The sequence below is a fragment of the Sardina pilchardus genome, chromosome 14, assembly GCF_963854185.1.
Source record: "Sardina pilchardus chromosome 14, fSarPil1.1, whole genome shotgun sequence".
NCBI classification, from domain to species: Eukaryota; Metazoa; Chordata; class Actinopteri; order Clupeiformes; family Clupeidae; genus Sardina; species Sardina pilchardus.
This window is the reverse complement of record NC_085007.1, coordinates 22,249,425-22,266,191: the sequence shown is the minus strand read 5'-3', so window position 1 is coordinate 22,266,191 and position 16,767 is coordinate 22,249,425. Positions and strand designations below refer to the sequence as shown.

At 42.6% G+C, this 16,767-nt stretch overlaps 1 protein-coding gene across 10 annotated transcripts in view; it reads left to right on the top strand.

Annotated features, from left to right (window-relative positions):
- grin1a (glutamate receptor, ionotropic, N-methyl D-aspartate 1a) overlaps nt 1–12,454 on the top strand; it is a 31,169-nt gene extending 18,715 nt beyond the window's left edge. For 3 of the 10 annotated variants that reach the window (XM_062554701.1, XM_062554700.1, XM_062554698.1), the window contains 4 exons: nt 9–170; nt 1,526–1,635; nt 2,050–2,195; nt 10,631–12,454. In XM_062554701.1, the coding sequence (XP_062410685.1) occupies nt 9–170; nt 1,526–1,635; nt 2,050–2,195; nt 10,631–10,699 (487 nt within the window). In that variant the 3' untranslated portion in view covers nt 10,700–12,454. Of the gene's footprint in view, nt 1–8; nt 171–1,525; nt 1,636–2,049; nt 2,196–2,548; nt 2,606–6,110; nt 6,138–6,997; nt 7,109–9,071; nt 9,152–10,630 lie in introns of all 10 variants that reach the window. The other 7 variants (XM_062554692.1, XM_062554695.1, XM_062554694.1 and 4 more) reach the window with 7 other exon arrangements.
- The last annotated feature ends 4,313 nt before the right edge of the window (nt 12,455–16,767 follow it).

The window sequence follows — 16,767 nt, the reverse complement described above, 5'->3', positions numbered from 1 at the left end:
CCCCACAGCAAGCTGCATGCTTTCATCTGGGACTCTGCGGTGCTGGAGTTTGAAGCCTCGCAGAAGTGCGACCTGGTGACCACGGGAGAGCTGTTTTTCCGTTCGGGCTTTGGCATAGGCATGCGCAAGGACAGCCCTTGGAAACAGAATGTGTCCCTGGCAATCCTCAGGTCTGTCCCAGCCGAAGCTGCAAAAAAGTACAACATCGCAAAAAAAAAAAGTTCCCACTCTTGTAATCCATTTTTATTGTTTCTCCCTCCTTTGTGTTAAAGTTTTCTCTTCTTCTTCTTCTTCTTACTTTTTTCAGAGGTGGGAGCCTCAAGTCACATGACTTGACTCGAGTCTGATTTAAGTCGCAAGCATTGATAAAAAAAAAAAACATGACTTTACTTTGACTTGACACCTGCCTTAGACTTGAAACAAGTGACTCAAAATGACTTGACTTTTTAAATGAAATGTTTGCATTTTTGTAGACATTGAGATATTATGATGTTTCTGAAAAATTGTTGCATTATTAGCGCAATGTGTGCAAACCTGCCAACTTGCCAGTTTACAGTAGAGACACAAAGGGACGCCACTTTACGACTCATCCAAAGAGAATCTAGATTCAAAATGTAACCCTGTTATCTATGGTACCGTGACGGTGTGTGTTAAAGTAAAAAAAAAAACAATAGGACTGAGTAGACAGTGTGAAATTTTAATTATTGCATAATTCAGTTTTCATTGCTTCCTGTCGTGCCTAACAACACTCCTTATCTGTTCTAAAACCACCAACCCACAGCCTCTTGACTCTTATTGCTTAACACAATACTTTATGCATTCAGGCAAACTGAAAATATACCAACCAGCTTCAATGTTTCCAAACATGGCCAAGCAAAATCTAGACAAAGAAGACCAGCAGTTGATGAAGAGAAATGCTCGACATCTGTGGGTGACATGTGTGAATATATATAGAATATGTGTAGATCATCCATATTTTGCATGACTTGACTTGTGCCTTGCTTGACTAGAGTAATGACTTGACTTGACTTGACTTGACTTACACAACTTGTTTAATGTTCACTTCGATGATTTGGGACTTACTTTAGACTTGAGACTTGTTTGTGACTTCCACGTGTGTGACTTACTCCTACCTCTGCCTTTTACCCCCACCCCCTACATCATCACCTCTTTATCTCTTTCTCATCATCTTTCTCTTTTTTCTTTATTTACACCCCCCTACCTCCCTCTCCTTCTCCCACCCCACTCTGTCTGCCTCTGAATGTTATTTTTGTGCATTGGTATGTGTGGCTACAGTAAATGTCTCAGCTCTCATGTTAGTATTGTGTGTGTGCGTGTGCGTGTGTGTGTGCGTGTGTGTGTGAATATATATATATACCATAAGTGTGTGTATGTGTGTGTGTTTTCGTGGCTATGGTCGTGGGTGAAAGAGCATCTCATGGCTTAACTCAAGCGTGTCTATTTCTGGATCTTGAAAAGTAACCTCTTGACCTCTTCTCCCCTCAACCCCCCCTACCCCCTACAGTTCCCATGAAAACGGCTTCATGGAGGACCTAGATAAAACCTGGGTGAGATACCAGGAGTGTGACTCTCGGAGTAATGCCCCAGCCACACTCACCTTTGAGAATATGGCAGGTATGGTCCTCCTCTCGCGAGACAGAGTAATCTAAAAGAGATTGGACAAAAACTGCAGTGGTAAGGTACTGTAGCCATTTTTTGTCCAATTCCTTTTTCCCCTTTTTGCTGTTGTTGTTTTTTCTTCATTTCTTTGTCGCCGTGGGTGTTGTAACATTCTCGTGATCTACTTTTGAGTCGTATTTTCATGTCACGTGCGAAAATATGCCGAATTTGCATGGCTTTTACAGCAGTTGCCGTTTACCTGATTGTGACCGTGGCAATCGATAAAGACGCTCCCCGTGCCCGGGTGGCACAAAACAGCAGTCGTTCTCTCGATGTGTGCTTGTGCGCCGTGCCCACGTCGGTGTGTCTGTGTGTGGTGTGCTGCTGTCTGACAGTGTCGCCTCCCCCTCTCTCTCTCCCTCCATCCAGGCGTATTCATGTTGGTGGCTGGTGGCATTGCGGCGGGGATCTTCCTCATCTTCATAGAGATCGCATACAAGCGCCACAAAGACGCCCGCAGGAAGCAGATGCAGCTGGCCTTCGCGGCCGTCAATGTGTGGAGGAAGAACCTGCAGGTAGGGCGCTCTCCCTCTCGGCCCCCTCAGGAGGGAAGCTCTCTCTCCCACCACCGCTCTCTAACGGGGTGCCCTCAATGCCTCCCTTTCTTCCTGTCCTTTCCTGCGTTTCGGGGGTCCATGAGTTTCGCTGTTCGTTCCAGCTCCTGTTGGCTCAACCCAGTGTGGAAAAAGCGTTTTTTAGAAATCCCCACTGGGCAATGGCCAGTTTTTCAAACAGTCGCGTGGTCAATGCTGCCCTGTTCTGGTGAAAGTCCAAACGGTGGCAGTTGCAAAGCCTGAGGCAACCTCGGAATTATTTAGGCTCCGGTCCTGTCCAAAACTGGAGCACTGTCTTTTGTTTGTCCCAACAGGACAGTAAGGATCCTTCTGGAAGTCAAGTTTTGGGCGCAGCAGCAACGCCATCTTTAGTACGTAAAATACAATAAGCTAAGCAATTCTGTTGCCATATCACTCGAGGCGCAAAAACAAAATCACCAAGAAGTGAATGAAGCTTTTTAAACTGTAAATGTCTAAAGAAATTGCATCTTCGAAGTCATGGCTGTTCATTTTGTTTTTGCTATTCTCATTTTGAAAGATTAGGCTACAAAACCGACATGTGATGACGCATAGTTAACACCACATTAGCACTGCACAAACATAACAGTTGTCATCATAAGTCACCAAAACAATTAGCTAAGATATTCTCTCACTGTTTGGAAAGAAAACCACATAAGAGTCAAACAAGCAAGACTACAGACATTGGCTATTAGACAGAGAGAAAGTGACTTTAGAGCTTTTTCAAGGCAACATAGCTGATGTGTATGAAGGCTGTTATCAGTGGTAATGCAGAGACTGTACTTGGCCTGATAAGTCAGATTCTTTGGAGCGAAGTGAATAAACCTCAGCCCCGTATGTAATTACTGCTTTAGCTCAAGTCCCGCTAGCGCCTCAGGTAGCCTGCCACCAGAGACAGGTTAAAAATAGAAAACCAGGCAAGCAAGGGGAGCATCTCAAACACAGTGGCAACGTTGTGAAAGCCTATCTATATTTCACAGGAAATCCATTAAAAACGCACATCGCTTCTGGCTCATCAAGCGTATAGAAAGAAACGGAGAATAAAGATGCTATAGGCAATGCTGATGTATGTGCCCGGCGACCTCTGCTTTATCTATCTGCTCTCTCCGACCCCAATCTCTCCGGCGGGGCGGGGAGGGATTGGAGGTCTCTCCCCTCCTCTCCATCCCTGTGCTATTTCTGGCCTCTCCCACTGCTGTTCTCTGAAGCAGCAGGAGAGAAGGGGGGGGGGGTTGGAGGAGGGGGCGGGGGTAGCTGCAGGGATGGCGATGGAGCCAAAAGGTGGGGGTGGGGTTGTTTTGAGAGGAAGCAAGTCAAGTAGCGCGCACTTCGAGACAGTGGGCGGCGGGAGTCAACCAGCCACACGCTGGGTCTTTTGTGCATGCCTGACAAAAGGGCTCCCCTGCCGCTACAGTACCGTTGAGCGGGCAGCGGGGCCCGAGACAGGTAAGGCAACCACAGTCTCTTGGCTGTCTCTGGGCCACGCGCGCGAGGTCTCCACTGGGAAGAGTCTGTCTGTCTGCTGCCTCCAGTCCAGCACATACTCTTATGTGTGTGTCTCTGTGTGTACTTTATCTATGTGTAGGCAGGCACACATTTGTCAATTAACAAATGCATGTGACCTCCCTACCTGGAGGACAACCGCGCACAAACTGCTGACCTGTGTGACACTGCATGCTCCTCAAGTAGTTGAACAAATGCCTTTTGGTACAGTACGTTGGAACTGGATCTCAAGTAGCGGAGACAAGTGTGGCTACAACTGCAGATTTATCTGGAGTTGGGATGCAGTGTAGCGAACAGATCAGCAGTACGCATGGTCTCTTTGTGTCTCTGGAAACTCTAAACCATCTATTTGACTGCTTGTGTCTCAGTGTCTGTGTATTTACGTGTATATATCTGTCGGTATGCTTGTGCAAATGGACACTCATTTGCACTTGTGTACATTAAATTAAACAATGAATTAAACATCATTTTTTAGAACTGGGTACACTTCTGAATAACCTGTCTCTTTACCTGTGTAACTGTCAGCAGCACTCCCCAGGCTTTGTCTGCCTCCCTTTACTGTGGAGAAGTCTCAAAGTGCATGTGTGTGTCTCAACTGTTGTCGTCCCTCTGTGTCACGAGCACCCTTGCTAATAACTAGCATTGTGTCCTGAGCAGCAGTTATTCAGAAGTGCACCCCTCGAAGGAGTGGGAGCGGGCAAATGGGAAACAAGTCTGCCAAAGTGATGACATTTCAACTGCATTGAATTGAAAGGGTCCAGATAGCTACAGCCCAGTTAGCAGTGCACAGGGCTTCATTTGGCATGTGTACATGCTAATGTGAGAGGCAGACAGCAGCCGTCAACTGCTGACGCCTGTGAGTGCCTATTCCATGTCTACAGTAGCTTTCCTGGATTCCCCCATAACTAAGCTAACATCACAGCTAAGACGCACACTTGAGGCCATTGTCCAAATTCTCTACATCTGCTAATTAGTTTCCTGTGGTTTCTTCTTCCTTTGAATAGCTTCAGCTATACATTAGCTTATCACTTCCAGCTATATGGACCACATCCACGTTATGACTCATCACTTAACCATGATGAAAGGAAGATTGAAGGAGGAAAGCAAAGAAGGAAGCTAATTTAGAGGATTGGAACTGAAGCCTAGAGTTCTAATGGATCTTAATTAGTGTCCATGTGTCACAGCGTGCAGCTTCCAAATGTAGCATGTGTGGCAGAACCGGGACTTTGCTGAAGCAGCACCTCGCCATTGGTCAGGGTTACACATCAATCAAGTTAATGTATCAGTGGTCCAGAAATCAGAAAAAAATTGAGAGATTAACAGTCATCTTTTCAATGAAAAAGTAAATGTGAATGTCAGTTATAGGCCTGCTAGTCACTTATAGTTTTTCGATTTTTCCATTCACATTTCTTACAGATATTCCTTTTATTTTCTCTTTTTTACTCACCATACATTTTTTTTTCCAACCATGGGTGATAATTTATTTATATTCCCATGAGTGCAGTAGAGTGGTGGGTCTGACCCACTACTGCCGTAGTATCATATAATTTGCCACCATCTAGATTGCGCTTTGCCCCTACTTCCTTGAGCCACACCTCATGGCATTCCCTCCCTTAAAAAACAACTCATGAGAAATGAGAACACTGACCATATGACCTGACGTAATGGGATGTCCTGCTGGTCCAGTGCTGGCCTGGGTTGAAGTTTATACAATGTTCTTTTTTCGCCTCTATTCCTTTCCCCTATTTGCTGCATGTGCTAATCAGAAATTCACATCACACTGCTAGCTAGTTGTCAGCTGTTACGTAAGGTATAGGCTACTGTATCTTTAAGACTTATATTCAGTGATTTAGTTCAGTGATGTAGTTCTTAGACTTAGCCTATTTTGTATTTTATTGAAATAGTGTAGTGATTACAGACACAGATATGATTATAGACACAGATATATACTGTATAGATCAGATCAGATATTCAAACCTGTATCCCAGGAGGTAGGAGGTAGGCTGTAACACCAGTCTAGTGTAACGTGTGTGAGGTGAATTTCCGTTATACCCCACTAGTGGTATAATGAATATAGGGGGCTTTTGTAGTTCTCCATTTTGGTATTAATCTCTTTATTTGTCTTTTATTCATTCCTACTGCTTGCCATGCTTTATATCTGCCAGTATGGTTTATAAGTGCTTGGCTTTTGATGTTGTAATTTCTGCAGCAAGCTACTTTCTTTTCTTTTTTATTATTATATATATATTTTTTTCCGTTCCTTCAGCTTTCGCTTCTGAATCTTAGAGTATAACGATCTTATAGTAAATAAGATGATTATTCATTTATTTTTTCTTTTCTCCTCCCCCAATGCAGCCCTCTTCCTCTGTAGAGACTCAGGATGTAAGGATACCTTAATATGACCTTTATTTCACACAAACACACACACCACAGTCTTGGTCTGTCTCATGCGCATCATAAGGAGAGGTCTGAGAGTAGCCGTGGGTCACGTTTTACGCTTGAAGGGAGAGAGGGGTCCAAATAGGCCAAACCTCTTGGAGCATGTTTCTTTTCACTTGTTTTTAATCACTGTTATACTGTTGTGAACGGAAAGTGTCATAGCTGCAGAGGAATAGCTGGGTGAGACAGTTAAGAGGAGATCTTCCCCCCCAGCTGATGTGAAGCCTTGTTTATTTTTGTCTTTGTGTTGATCCAGGGCAAGGTTGACTCATTAGGGATATGCAGTATGCCTTAGCAGTGGCATTTGTTGAAGCAGATTCTGATAGTGATTGGTTGTTTGTGGTCAAAACACACACCCATCAATCAAAACACACTTCCCTGATAAGACAAGCCCCTCTCCACCCCTTCTCTAAGTACACCTGGTATACTGGAGACAGCCAGCCAGTCCCATTCATCTTAGTATGATGATGGTGTCTGTCCATCTGGTGAATGGGATCATCCCAGTCCCAGAGGATGGAAGGGTGAGAGCTAATGCGTCTCTTCAGAGACTGGTCAGAGTGGCATCAGTCATGCCATGGTCCCCCATCTGAAGGTCACCTCTGTGAGAGAACAGAACAGTGAGTGCATGGGCACTTTGGACGCATTAACGCAATAGATGGGGAATGGGGCGCACAAGGGTAAGGATGCTGGCTAAAAGGGGTTGATGGGATGGGACGAGGGTCAGAAGGATGTAGGTATACTGACACTAGCTGTGTGGCAAAGCCCCGGAACATGAATAATTGTTGTGCGTATATTTATTTTAGGATAGAAAAAGTGGTAGAGCAGAGCCCGACCCCAAACAGAAAGCCTCTTTTAGGTCCATCAGTACATCCCTGGCCTCCAGCATCAAGAGACGTAGGGCCTCCAAAGACACGGTAAGGAGAAGACGAAACGGCACCTTCCCCTCTACTTCTCTACCACTCGACCTCTCCCTCTGTCTCTGTTTTCTCTTCATCCCTCTCTTCTTTCTTTCTTTCTTTCACTTTAACTCTCTCTCGCTCTCTCTCTCTCTCTCCGTCTTCTTCTCTTCCTGTCGCATCTCCACCGGGGCGTTGTCCTTCTTCACGCATCACACATGGCGACTGTTGCCATGGCCACGTGTCTGTCAGTCAGCCCATCGTTCTGCCATTCAGACGCCATCTCTCAGGACACGCCCCCATGAGGATCCTAGACAGGCAGGCAGGAGGGATTAGGATTCAGGGTCCGACAGGTCTGAGGATTCAGCTGAGGGATTCTGGGATACTGGAGGGTTTGTGGATGAGGGTAGGGGTCGAACACATGAACTACAGTGTTGTTTTGAGTGGTATTTCTTTACTCTTCTTTACTTCTCCCAATTTATTTTTGAGGAAGGGGCAGCCAGAGGGATGTTTGGGCTGCTGTTTACCCCAGCGCTGTGTTCATTTCAGTGATTTTTATGTTGTGCTTTGTTTTTACTATTTTTGTCATGTGTTGTTTTGTATTCTTTTGATTGTGATTGTTATGTTGTTTCTTTGAATCTGCTTGACCTTGGTATATATGAACTAGTCTTAATGTTACTCGAATCTTGCATTTCGTTTTGTGGTGCATTTGTTGTCTGGAAATGCATGCTTCGATGTTGTGGCATTTTGCCTGATTTCAACATACCGTCCCTGACATTATCCAAGATGGAAGTCAACGTCGGGTGAAACTAACCTCCTTGTTTCAACAGGAGACCATCCTTTCCAGTACTGTGTATTCAGTTATATTATTTTGCATGTGTTGAAATTAGGAATAATCTATTTTGAGGATCCAAAATCATAATTGTTAGTTTCTCTTATTCTCTTATTCTATATCTTACTGTCAATTTTTCCGTGGTACCAGGTACAAATTGGTTTACTGGGACCCAAATAGATTATATATTGTATGCTATACTTTGGCCATATTATTCAATATTCTTTTATAGTTTTATAGTTGCCAAAGAATAGAAGGTCTCCAAATTTAGTCTAATCTAGTCATGCATGGTCCTCATTTATGTGAAGATACGGAATGAATTCTAATGTTGTCTCAAAAACACATTTTGGAGCCCTTTGTTTCTTCTGCAACCATATATAGTTGACCCAGAATGTTTTTACATAACTTCCCTAATTACCAGTTGCCATTAGGAAAGCATGGTTAGCTGCTGCTGAGAGAAAACACCAGGGGAGCACGCAACAGTATTTCTTCCTCACTTTCCTTTCTTTTCTCCCTTGGCCTTGGTTTTCCAAACCACAGAGGTTTCATCGTTGCGATTTCTCTCTCTTTTTGGTTGTACAGTTCTGTGTAGACATCTTTGTGTTATTTCTCCCCTGATGTGACACAGGTGTGTGAGCCTCCCGCCGCGGGCAGGAGTCAGTTATATGAGTGTGGGAGATTTGTGGATGCTGGGTGGGAGGGAGGTAGAGGGAGACAAAACCCAAATCAAACCGCAGGGAGAGGAGGCGCCCAAACCAGGTGACATATGACAGCCGGAGACAAACGACAACAAACAACATCAGCAACAACAACCAAACAAGCACTAACCCCTGTTGCAGCCATCCGTTCTTTCCTGACCCATCGTTTTTCTTTTGATATCAATGTTGTTTCTTTTCTATATGAATGGATATCTATGGATCTGTTGAGTCTCAGTGTCCCTACCCCCCCCCCCCCCTTTCCACTCACATGCCACACAGCTCCTCTCCTCCTCTGCAAGCATGCCAAAACTCTGTTCTTTTATCTGTCCGTAGAAGTAGTTGATTGTGGTTGGTCATTTTAGTCACAGTGGTAGAAGCGATGTGTGCTGCTGGTGGTAGTGGTGGTAGTCTTAAGTGTTGTGTCTTCTCTTGATCCACTGTCTCTCGGCAGGGGGGCACTGTGGTCAATGAGCATTGGGAATGCTAGCAGCGAAACCTCCGCAGTGATAATGAGCACTTTTATTGACAGCGGTATTGAAAAGCATTCGGATGACGATGATGCAACGCCACGGGGCCCCGTGTGAGGCGAGCCATTTGGCGCCTGCCAGTATTGCTGACAAACGCGCCCAGAGAAGCGGTTTCTCGGCAATATGGGGACGGCGCTGAACGCCAGGCTCAGAGCGTAGCAGTTGCATCATAAGTTTTATTTTGTATTTTTTCTTAAAAAAGTGAATGCAGTGTAAGCTTGTCCTGTGGGCAATGCACTGCCCTGATGGAGCACTCCATCACCGATTCAAACATAGAACAAAAGCAATTGTGCAATTGTGCAATACAAAAAAATAGTAGATTGTGCTTCTTAAAAAAAGAGAATCACTTTAAGAATAAAAATTAATTTCATTAGAAATTATATTTTGGATTTTTGTGAAGGAAAAAAAAATCTATTATGAAGATCTGCTTTAAACAGCTCCTTTTAGTATGGGGAATGGTTGTAGATTTCTTTTATTACAGATAATATATTTCCAGCATATGTTTCATCATTCACTCAGTAATCAAATTCATATTGAAATATTTGATGAACATGCTGGAAACATTTGAAAAATAGACCTCTAATATGGAGAGCAATGTAGTAATTTTATACCATTCAGGACAATTTGATCAGCTTCACAAAAAACTGTTGTGATAAAGTGCTTAAAGGTTTTGTGCCACATTTACAATAGATAAGGAATTAATCACTACCCACAAGATGTGTTTCACCGTGGAGGAAGTAGCCTTACTATTGTAATCTGTGGTCACTGCCATAACTGGTATCCAATTTTATGGCTCACTGCGTCAGTTGAATTTCTCACAGCACTTTCTGAGATACCCACCAGGTGAATGGATTCTCTGCATGCATCTGGGTGTTCAGAACACCCAGCATTGCAGAGACCCTTGAGTGAGAATTTACTGTCGTCCTTCAGAGTGCTTCACTACAGGAACAGAAAAAGGACTCCATTTGTAAAGCTTGTGTCAAACTGAGAAACATTACCCTTATGTGATGTACAAGTTTTTGTTGATAACTTATTACCTAACTTTATAATGATGAGGTGGACAAACTCTTCAAGATCGAATGTGCTTTACACAATGGACTTCACTTTTCCCTTCCTGGCTGTGATTCTGCCAACCCCCTTCAGGTAGAATTGCCATCAAATGCGGGCCAAGATTTTAAAAAGATTCAAATGTCAGCTATATCCATCATAAGGTTGTGCAACTGAATATTTTTTTCATGTGCACGATCACTAAACACCTAATTGAATTACCCAATTTTGTAATCAATCTTATTTTAAGACTCTATTTTAGCCTATTTTAGGCTTTATTTCAGCAGTTGTTTTCCGAATGGCATTACCTCTGATCTGAAGGGCCCGTTGGATTGTCTGTTCAAGTATGTGGTCACTGGTTACCCTGCACAGCAAGTGAACTGACAGCCCCTTCTGTTGTTTCTTTTCCTCCCTTCTCTATGCCCCCTCTTCTCAGCAGTACCCACCCACAGACATCACTGGGCAGCTCAACCTGTCCGACCCGTCTGTGAGCACGGTGGTGTAAGGAGCGAGAGTCGAAAGACAGAGAGAGAGAAGAGGAAGGAGAAGTCACTCCGAACCGACAGAGAGAGCGAAAGAGAGAGAGAGAGAGAAAGAGAGCGACAGGAAGGGGAAGGGGTGAGAGATGAGGGCCCACTTCCAGCTCCCCCTTGTCGTCTCATGGATCAATCACAGCTTGAACACTGACGCTGAACTTCAACCCCCAAACTTGACATTAACCCCAACCCCCATCCAACCCCCCCGGCACTTTCCAGTGGAGCCGAGAGAAGAATCACCCCCCTGCAGGGAAGGAATGTCTCATCAGAACACTGAAGCTGTCAGAACCCACGCTTGACATTGCACTAGCCTTTGAGTCTGCATAGATTAGAGCCTAATCAAAGCCACACAAACACACACACACACACACACACACATACACACAGATTCACACTCACACACTGGGATCATTAATAGTGCACTTTCAATCTCAGTTTATTTAGTCTGTAGATATTTTTTCTCTTTTATTTTTAATATGTACAGTGGATTTAATTAATTGAATATGTTATGTTAATACAGTTAATACACAGACTTACAACACTGTACATATCAAACCCATATTGTAGGGATTCAGATATGTGACTCATTTAAAGCCATTATTGTTCTTATTTCTCCAAGTCAGTATAATCTGTATTATTTTAGGTGTAGTATTTATTGTATTTTCAATATTATTTCTCAGATTAATCTTACCTTTGTTTTAACGTCTGAATCATATTTGCATTTATTAAGCACTAGACACATTTTAATTTCACCATATACACTTGCTATCTTAATATGTAATCAGTCAATTATAGCAGATAGGATTGCATGTAAACACAGCCATGGTGCAAATTAAGTTTTGTGCATTCTTTGTTGACAATACCTGATATTTGAACAGCTATTAACGGTGATCAATAACATTCTCCTCTGACCTAGTTTTGAGCCAATAAGAATGACTTTCACTAACTCTTCCCTTTGCAAAGACACTTCATAGCCTATTGGGATGTTTTTGCACTGCACAGACTTGCACAGAATGCATGGTTCCCCAGTTAGGACCAATGATTTTGACCCCATCAAAACTAACTGAGCTAGCTTGCGGATTTCAACAAAGGGGATTGTTTGGCAGGACCTAGTGATGCGTGTTTGCATGGCGACTTACGTCACGACACATTTCCCTCTTTTTATGTTACTGCCAGTTTAATGGTAGACTTCCACTACTACTATATATATGCTCATCTACACACTCTCTCTCTCATATACGTCAAGTCACTGTGTGCGCCGTTGTATGTAAATATACCCTCTCTCTCTGCCTGTGGTCTTCTGCACAGTATTTCTCGGCCTTACTCTCTTCTGGGGTGCATCAAAGGGCCGGGTTTAGCATCCAACCAGCTCTTGGTCCTTCATGCGAAACTCTAACCATGTGTGGTCATTCCCAGTGGTGGTTTGCCCCCAGGTTGGCTTTTGCATGAGCCCTACCAAGTGTCTCCACCTTTGGAGAGAAAAAACCCAGGACCGTTGCTTTTTTAAAGAGGAATTTGCCGGTCCGCTCTGGTTTGGTGTTGAAACAGGCCGTTTCCCGAAGACTGAGGCAGAGAAAAATCCCTGCTGTGTCAGAACACACAGATAACATGCACACAGACAACCCCCAAAAAAGATGTGCAATTTGCAACACAGCACTTTAATAGTGGGAAGTCTTTTTTTTAATACCATCCCCGCACATGACTGAGAAAATATGTACAGACATTCATTTTGCATACATTTCAAAGCCTCTTAATCTTCATGTCATATGAAATTTTGGAATACTGCAAGGAACACCTGTCTGAACCATGCAAGTGGTTAAGCTGTTATTTTGCTGTTCACACTTACTTTGAGGTTTTGGCTGTTTTTCGTTATTTCAAATGTGTTGTCCTTGAGCCACCACCGATTAGTTGTAAACAGGACAATCGTTTGACTTGTCATCGCATCTATGAATTTGTGTTAGAATTTCTGTTTTGTTTTTGGCCATTTTTCACATACAGGCCTATGCATGAGTGTTTTGAGAAAGTTTTCTATGGTTTGTGGATATGTAATGATGATGCACGTGATAAATTAATACGCAGTGTTACACTACCAACCCTGCTATCCAAACAAATGTATTCTGAATGCACTGTACATAGTATTTAACTTGATCATGCTATTGAGGAAAATGTCAGTGTTGAGGAGCTGGCAGTATGTTTAGAAGCTACATGCATTCACAAAAGCTCCCCCATACCATGCAATACTGGCAAAGGGATTGTTTAGTTATGGAAAAAAATGCATAGGTCAAGCAAGAAATTAATTTTCTTTGTAGTTTGGATAAGACAGATCTTCTAATGGAACACATATGGTTTGTAACAATACAATTGTAAATAAAATATATTTCTATGTGCCAAATTAAAAAGCGATTTACCTCACTCAGATGTCCACAGGGTATGTGTCATTTTGATGATCTCTATGCCACAAAGAAAATATTTGGATTTATAGAAGGCATCTTTGTCATGCGATGCGAAAAATGTATTTTCTATACGTCAGAAACCGATCAGGTCTTTTGATTGAAGCATTTCAAAATGGCTGTGAGCCAATGATACTTTCTTGTAAACTGATCCCTACATACCAACTCACTGGCAGGCAGAGATACTTGATTCTTCATGCATCATGTACGCAACAACTTTCAGTCATATTTAGATTATTAGATTACATGCAATGGCAACTGTAACAAATTAGGGTACCATCTTGAAACTTAAAAAACGAAACTTTTTTTGGATTACCCTCCCTGCAAGTTTATTCTGAAGATAACGGAGACAAATTTGACACTGCTCGCTCCCTTTAGAGAGTCCAATTTGTAGCAGGTGTTGTCTGGGGCACTGGTGCCTCATGCCTCTTTGAACCTCCGTCCTTCACTAAAGGAAATAACCTCTCGGACTCTAAACACCTTTGTTTGCAGACTCAGTGATAACCGAGGATAAAGTCCATAAAAGTTTAATGAATTGCCTAGGGACAAACTAGCAGGACGGATGCAGTCAGGTGATGGAGAGGGTGAACGAACACCACCCATGGTTTGAGACGGACCCTCTATTGTTGGCCTGCAGGTGACTACCCAGAGCCCCAGATTTAGTCTCCATCCGTTATGCAGTTTGATTAATTATTACTTTGACTAAACCACATTTCAAATGTCCAAAATTACTGACAAATAACGTTAACACCTCTACCTTTTGTGCTACAAAATGAGAACCCTGACTCAATTTACCATCAATTCCATTCTATGATTATTTGGGCGTCTGCGAAGTGTGACCAGTCTGTGTCTTATGGCTCAGACACTGCCCATACAATAACACTGCTTATCATGATACAGGCCCCAGTGAGTTAGAAAATACCCTGGTAGTTTGTACATTCAAAGGGCCTCAACATTCAAACCATGTCATTGCTAGCTTACTGATGTGAATGTTAATAAGCTGGCAGCAGAGATAATGTCTGGAAATTATGACAAGTCATGCTTCGCCTCACCTTATTCCCGGGGTCAGTGAGTGTGAGTGAATGTGTGGGTTAACCTTACTCCAGCCTCCTGCAAATCAAAAAGCAATTAGATTACAAATACAGCCTTCAAACATTGCAGTGTGACGTATATCAAAATCCAGAGTCTGACAAGCATTTTAAACACTAAATTCCTATCAGATACATATTGCGTTTTTCTCGCAATCGCTTCAATGCTTGTATCAACTCTGGCATCACGTTTTCGAAAACAATTAACATGCAGGTCTAAACAAAAGACCAAGACCAGACACTCTGGCCAAAATGATTAATGTTGCTGCCTCGTACGCTTTCAAAAGATTTAAAACATTTGAAAAAGGCAAATTTTGCTTTCAAACAAGACAACTTGTGGTCAAATCACTATGTGATTTCAATCAATCATTATACATTGGACAACAAAATCCAAAACATATATCTCAAAATGAGGAGTTCCAGTCTTCCTTTTTGGTATGCCTGTGTCATTTTCTTCTTATTTTTCTGGTGTCAGAAAAACTGTGAAAAGACAAAATGCAGTGAATAAAAAAGTAATTCTATTATTTTCATGTAAGACCTACAGTACAGTAAGCACCTAGACAAGACAGATTTCTTTCAACTACAACTTGTCATTTTCCATTGAAATAGTAAACTCCTGGACTCGTCAGCTATTGAACTGTTTTCTTCACCAAATCGGCAATACAGTACTTCATCTAAATGTGCCTTATCCATACATGCAAATAGCAACACAGAACAGAAAACGTATCTCTTATGGATAATGGGTGATTGCTGATTGAATAATTGTGCAAAGATGATTCACAAAGATGTATCAAATATTCAGACTTATGCAAGGAATCTCAACCACCTGTGAATAAATAGATGTTCTTTTTGTTTAGCACAAGGAAACCAAAAGAGTTTGGGGTCTTTGAATGACATCTGTGTCAACTGGTTTGCAAAAAGGTGTGAGAAATGTGTGAACCCAAAATGAAAATGTGTGAGCACATTTGCAAAAGATTAGCCTACTTCTGGTGTGCAAAGAAGGTGTTAATGAAGACTGAGTGGATCCCAGTTTCTTTAATCAAGTCAAAGCAATCGAGAAAAGCTGTAAACAGGTAGGAGATTTAAAACCAGCGGTGATGCCTGAGTGCAAAGATAGATAAGACTGAAACAGGCCAAGCAGGTTTAACAGGTTCGATTTGACAGAAAAATTGTGCAATGTTGTTCAGATTCTGTAATGTACAGGAGTGCTGCAAAAACAATGCTCCTAAAATAGCCCTAGTTAGTGACACATGCACTGCAGTATACCCTTGTGAGAGCTAGAAATGGGAGGCTCTCTGTGATGGCTTGGTCTCTGCTGCACCAAACTTTGTGGACTGGACCCCAAATCCAAGACAGGTGGTCAATGATAGAAATTAATGATTTGTGGCTAGCCCTAGGTTATTTCATTGAGGGAGGTACTGTACATCTAACAAATGGAGAATATTCATTCTCAGCCTTTTGGCTTTATGTGCATTGCATTGCACCATGAGCTTAGGCCTACAGTTCAAATATAGAAGGATTTTTTTGTAATCGCTTATGAACAGATGTGGCCCTATGGTTTCTACAGTATAAATCCAAATGCTACGGCTAAACATCCAGAACAACTATGCATGACGGAGCAGACATGGACGCAAACCCTGCTCACCTGGTTGGACCCATGCTTAAAATCTCGTGAAGGCGTGACATCATAATTGACTGATAAGTAGGCCTACGGTTCTTTCACTCACGTCAAACAGGTTTCTTCTCGTGCAAGCATATTCGACATTCAGAGTTGCACTTCTGAAACGGAATCTGGGATTAGTTTGATTCGTCTTTACGGTGCGATCAGATTTTAGGATTACCTTCTTCCACCGGCAAGACTTATTAACCAGCCAGACTTTCAGTCCCTCTGAGTTCTGAGGAAGGCAGTTCCGAGACTTTGAGGAATGGACATGGACAGCAGCGTGCCTTTCATTAGGAGCCATGCCAATCACGTCGGTTCCTGGCTGAAAACATGGCATCAATGGACATGTAAACAGTCTGAAGTATTTCCAGATGAGGAAATAGGTCCAGATGCACAAGGAACGTCCTGCAGCCCCCCTCGGCTGTGCTCGCAAAGACGGATGATTGTGGTCGCCCTTGTCTGCTTGGCTTTGGTCGTCATGGGCTTGCTGTTACTCTTGAACTACAAATGTGTAGTAGTCTGGCGCACCTGTTCCCGTAATGACGATCCCTACGTGCCTTCAATTTGAGATGGAAAGCTGAGGGACAGTCTTGAGATTTGACGAACTTTTAAAGATAAGATAAATAATTTCCACGAGAAAAAGTTAGTGTTATTGCCTCATATCTGTCCTATAAATCATCTTTGTAAATCTATGACCAGTTTTATTACAACCACTATGTATTTATGTAGACTGCAAATAGGCATATGGGCTGTAATGGTTCATTGCAATCTTTTATTGTAATTTATTATGTGAGAACATTGTTTGATGATTAACGTGTTAAGCAATTCACCACAAG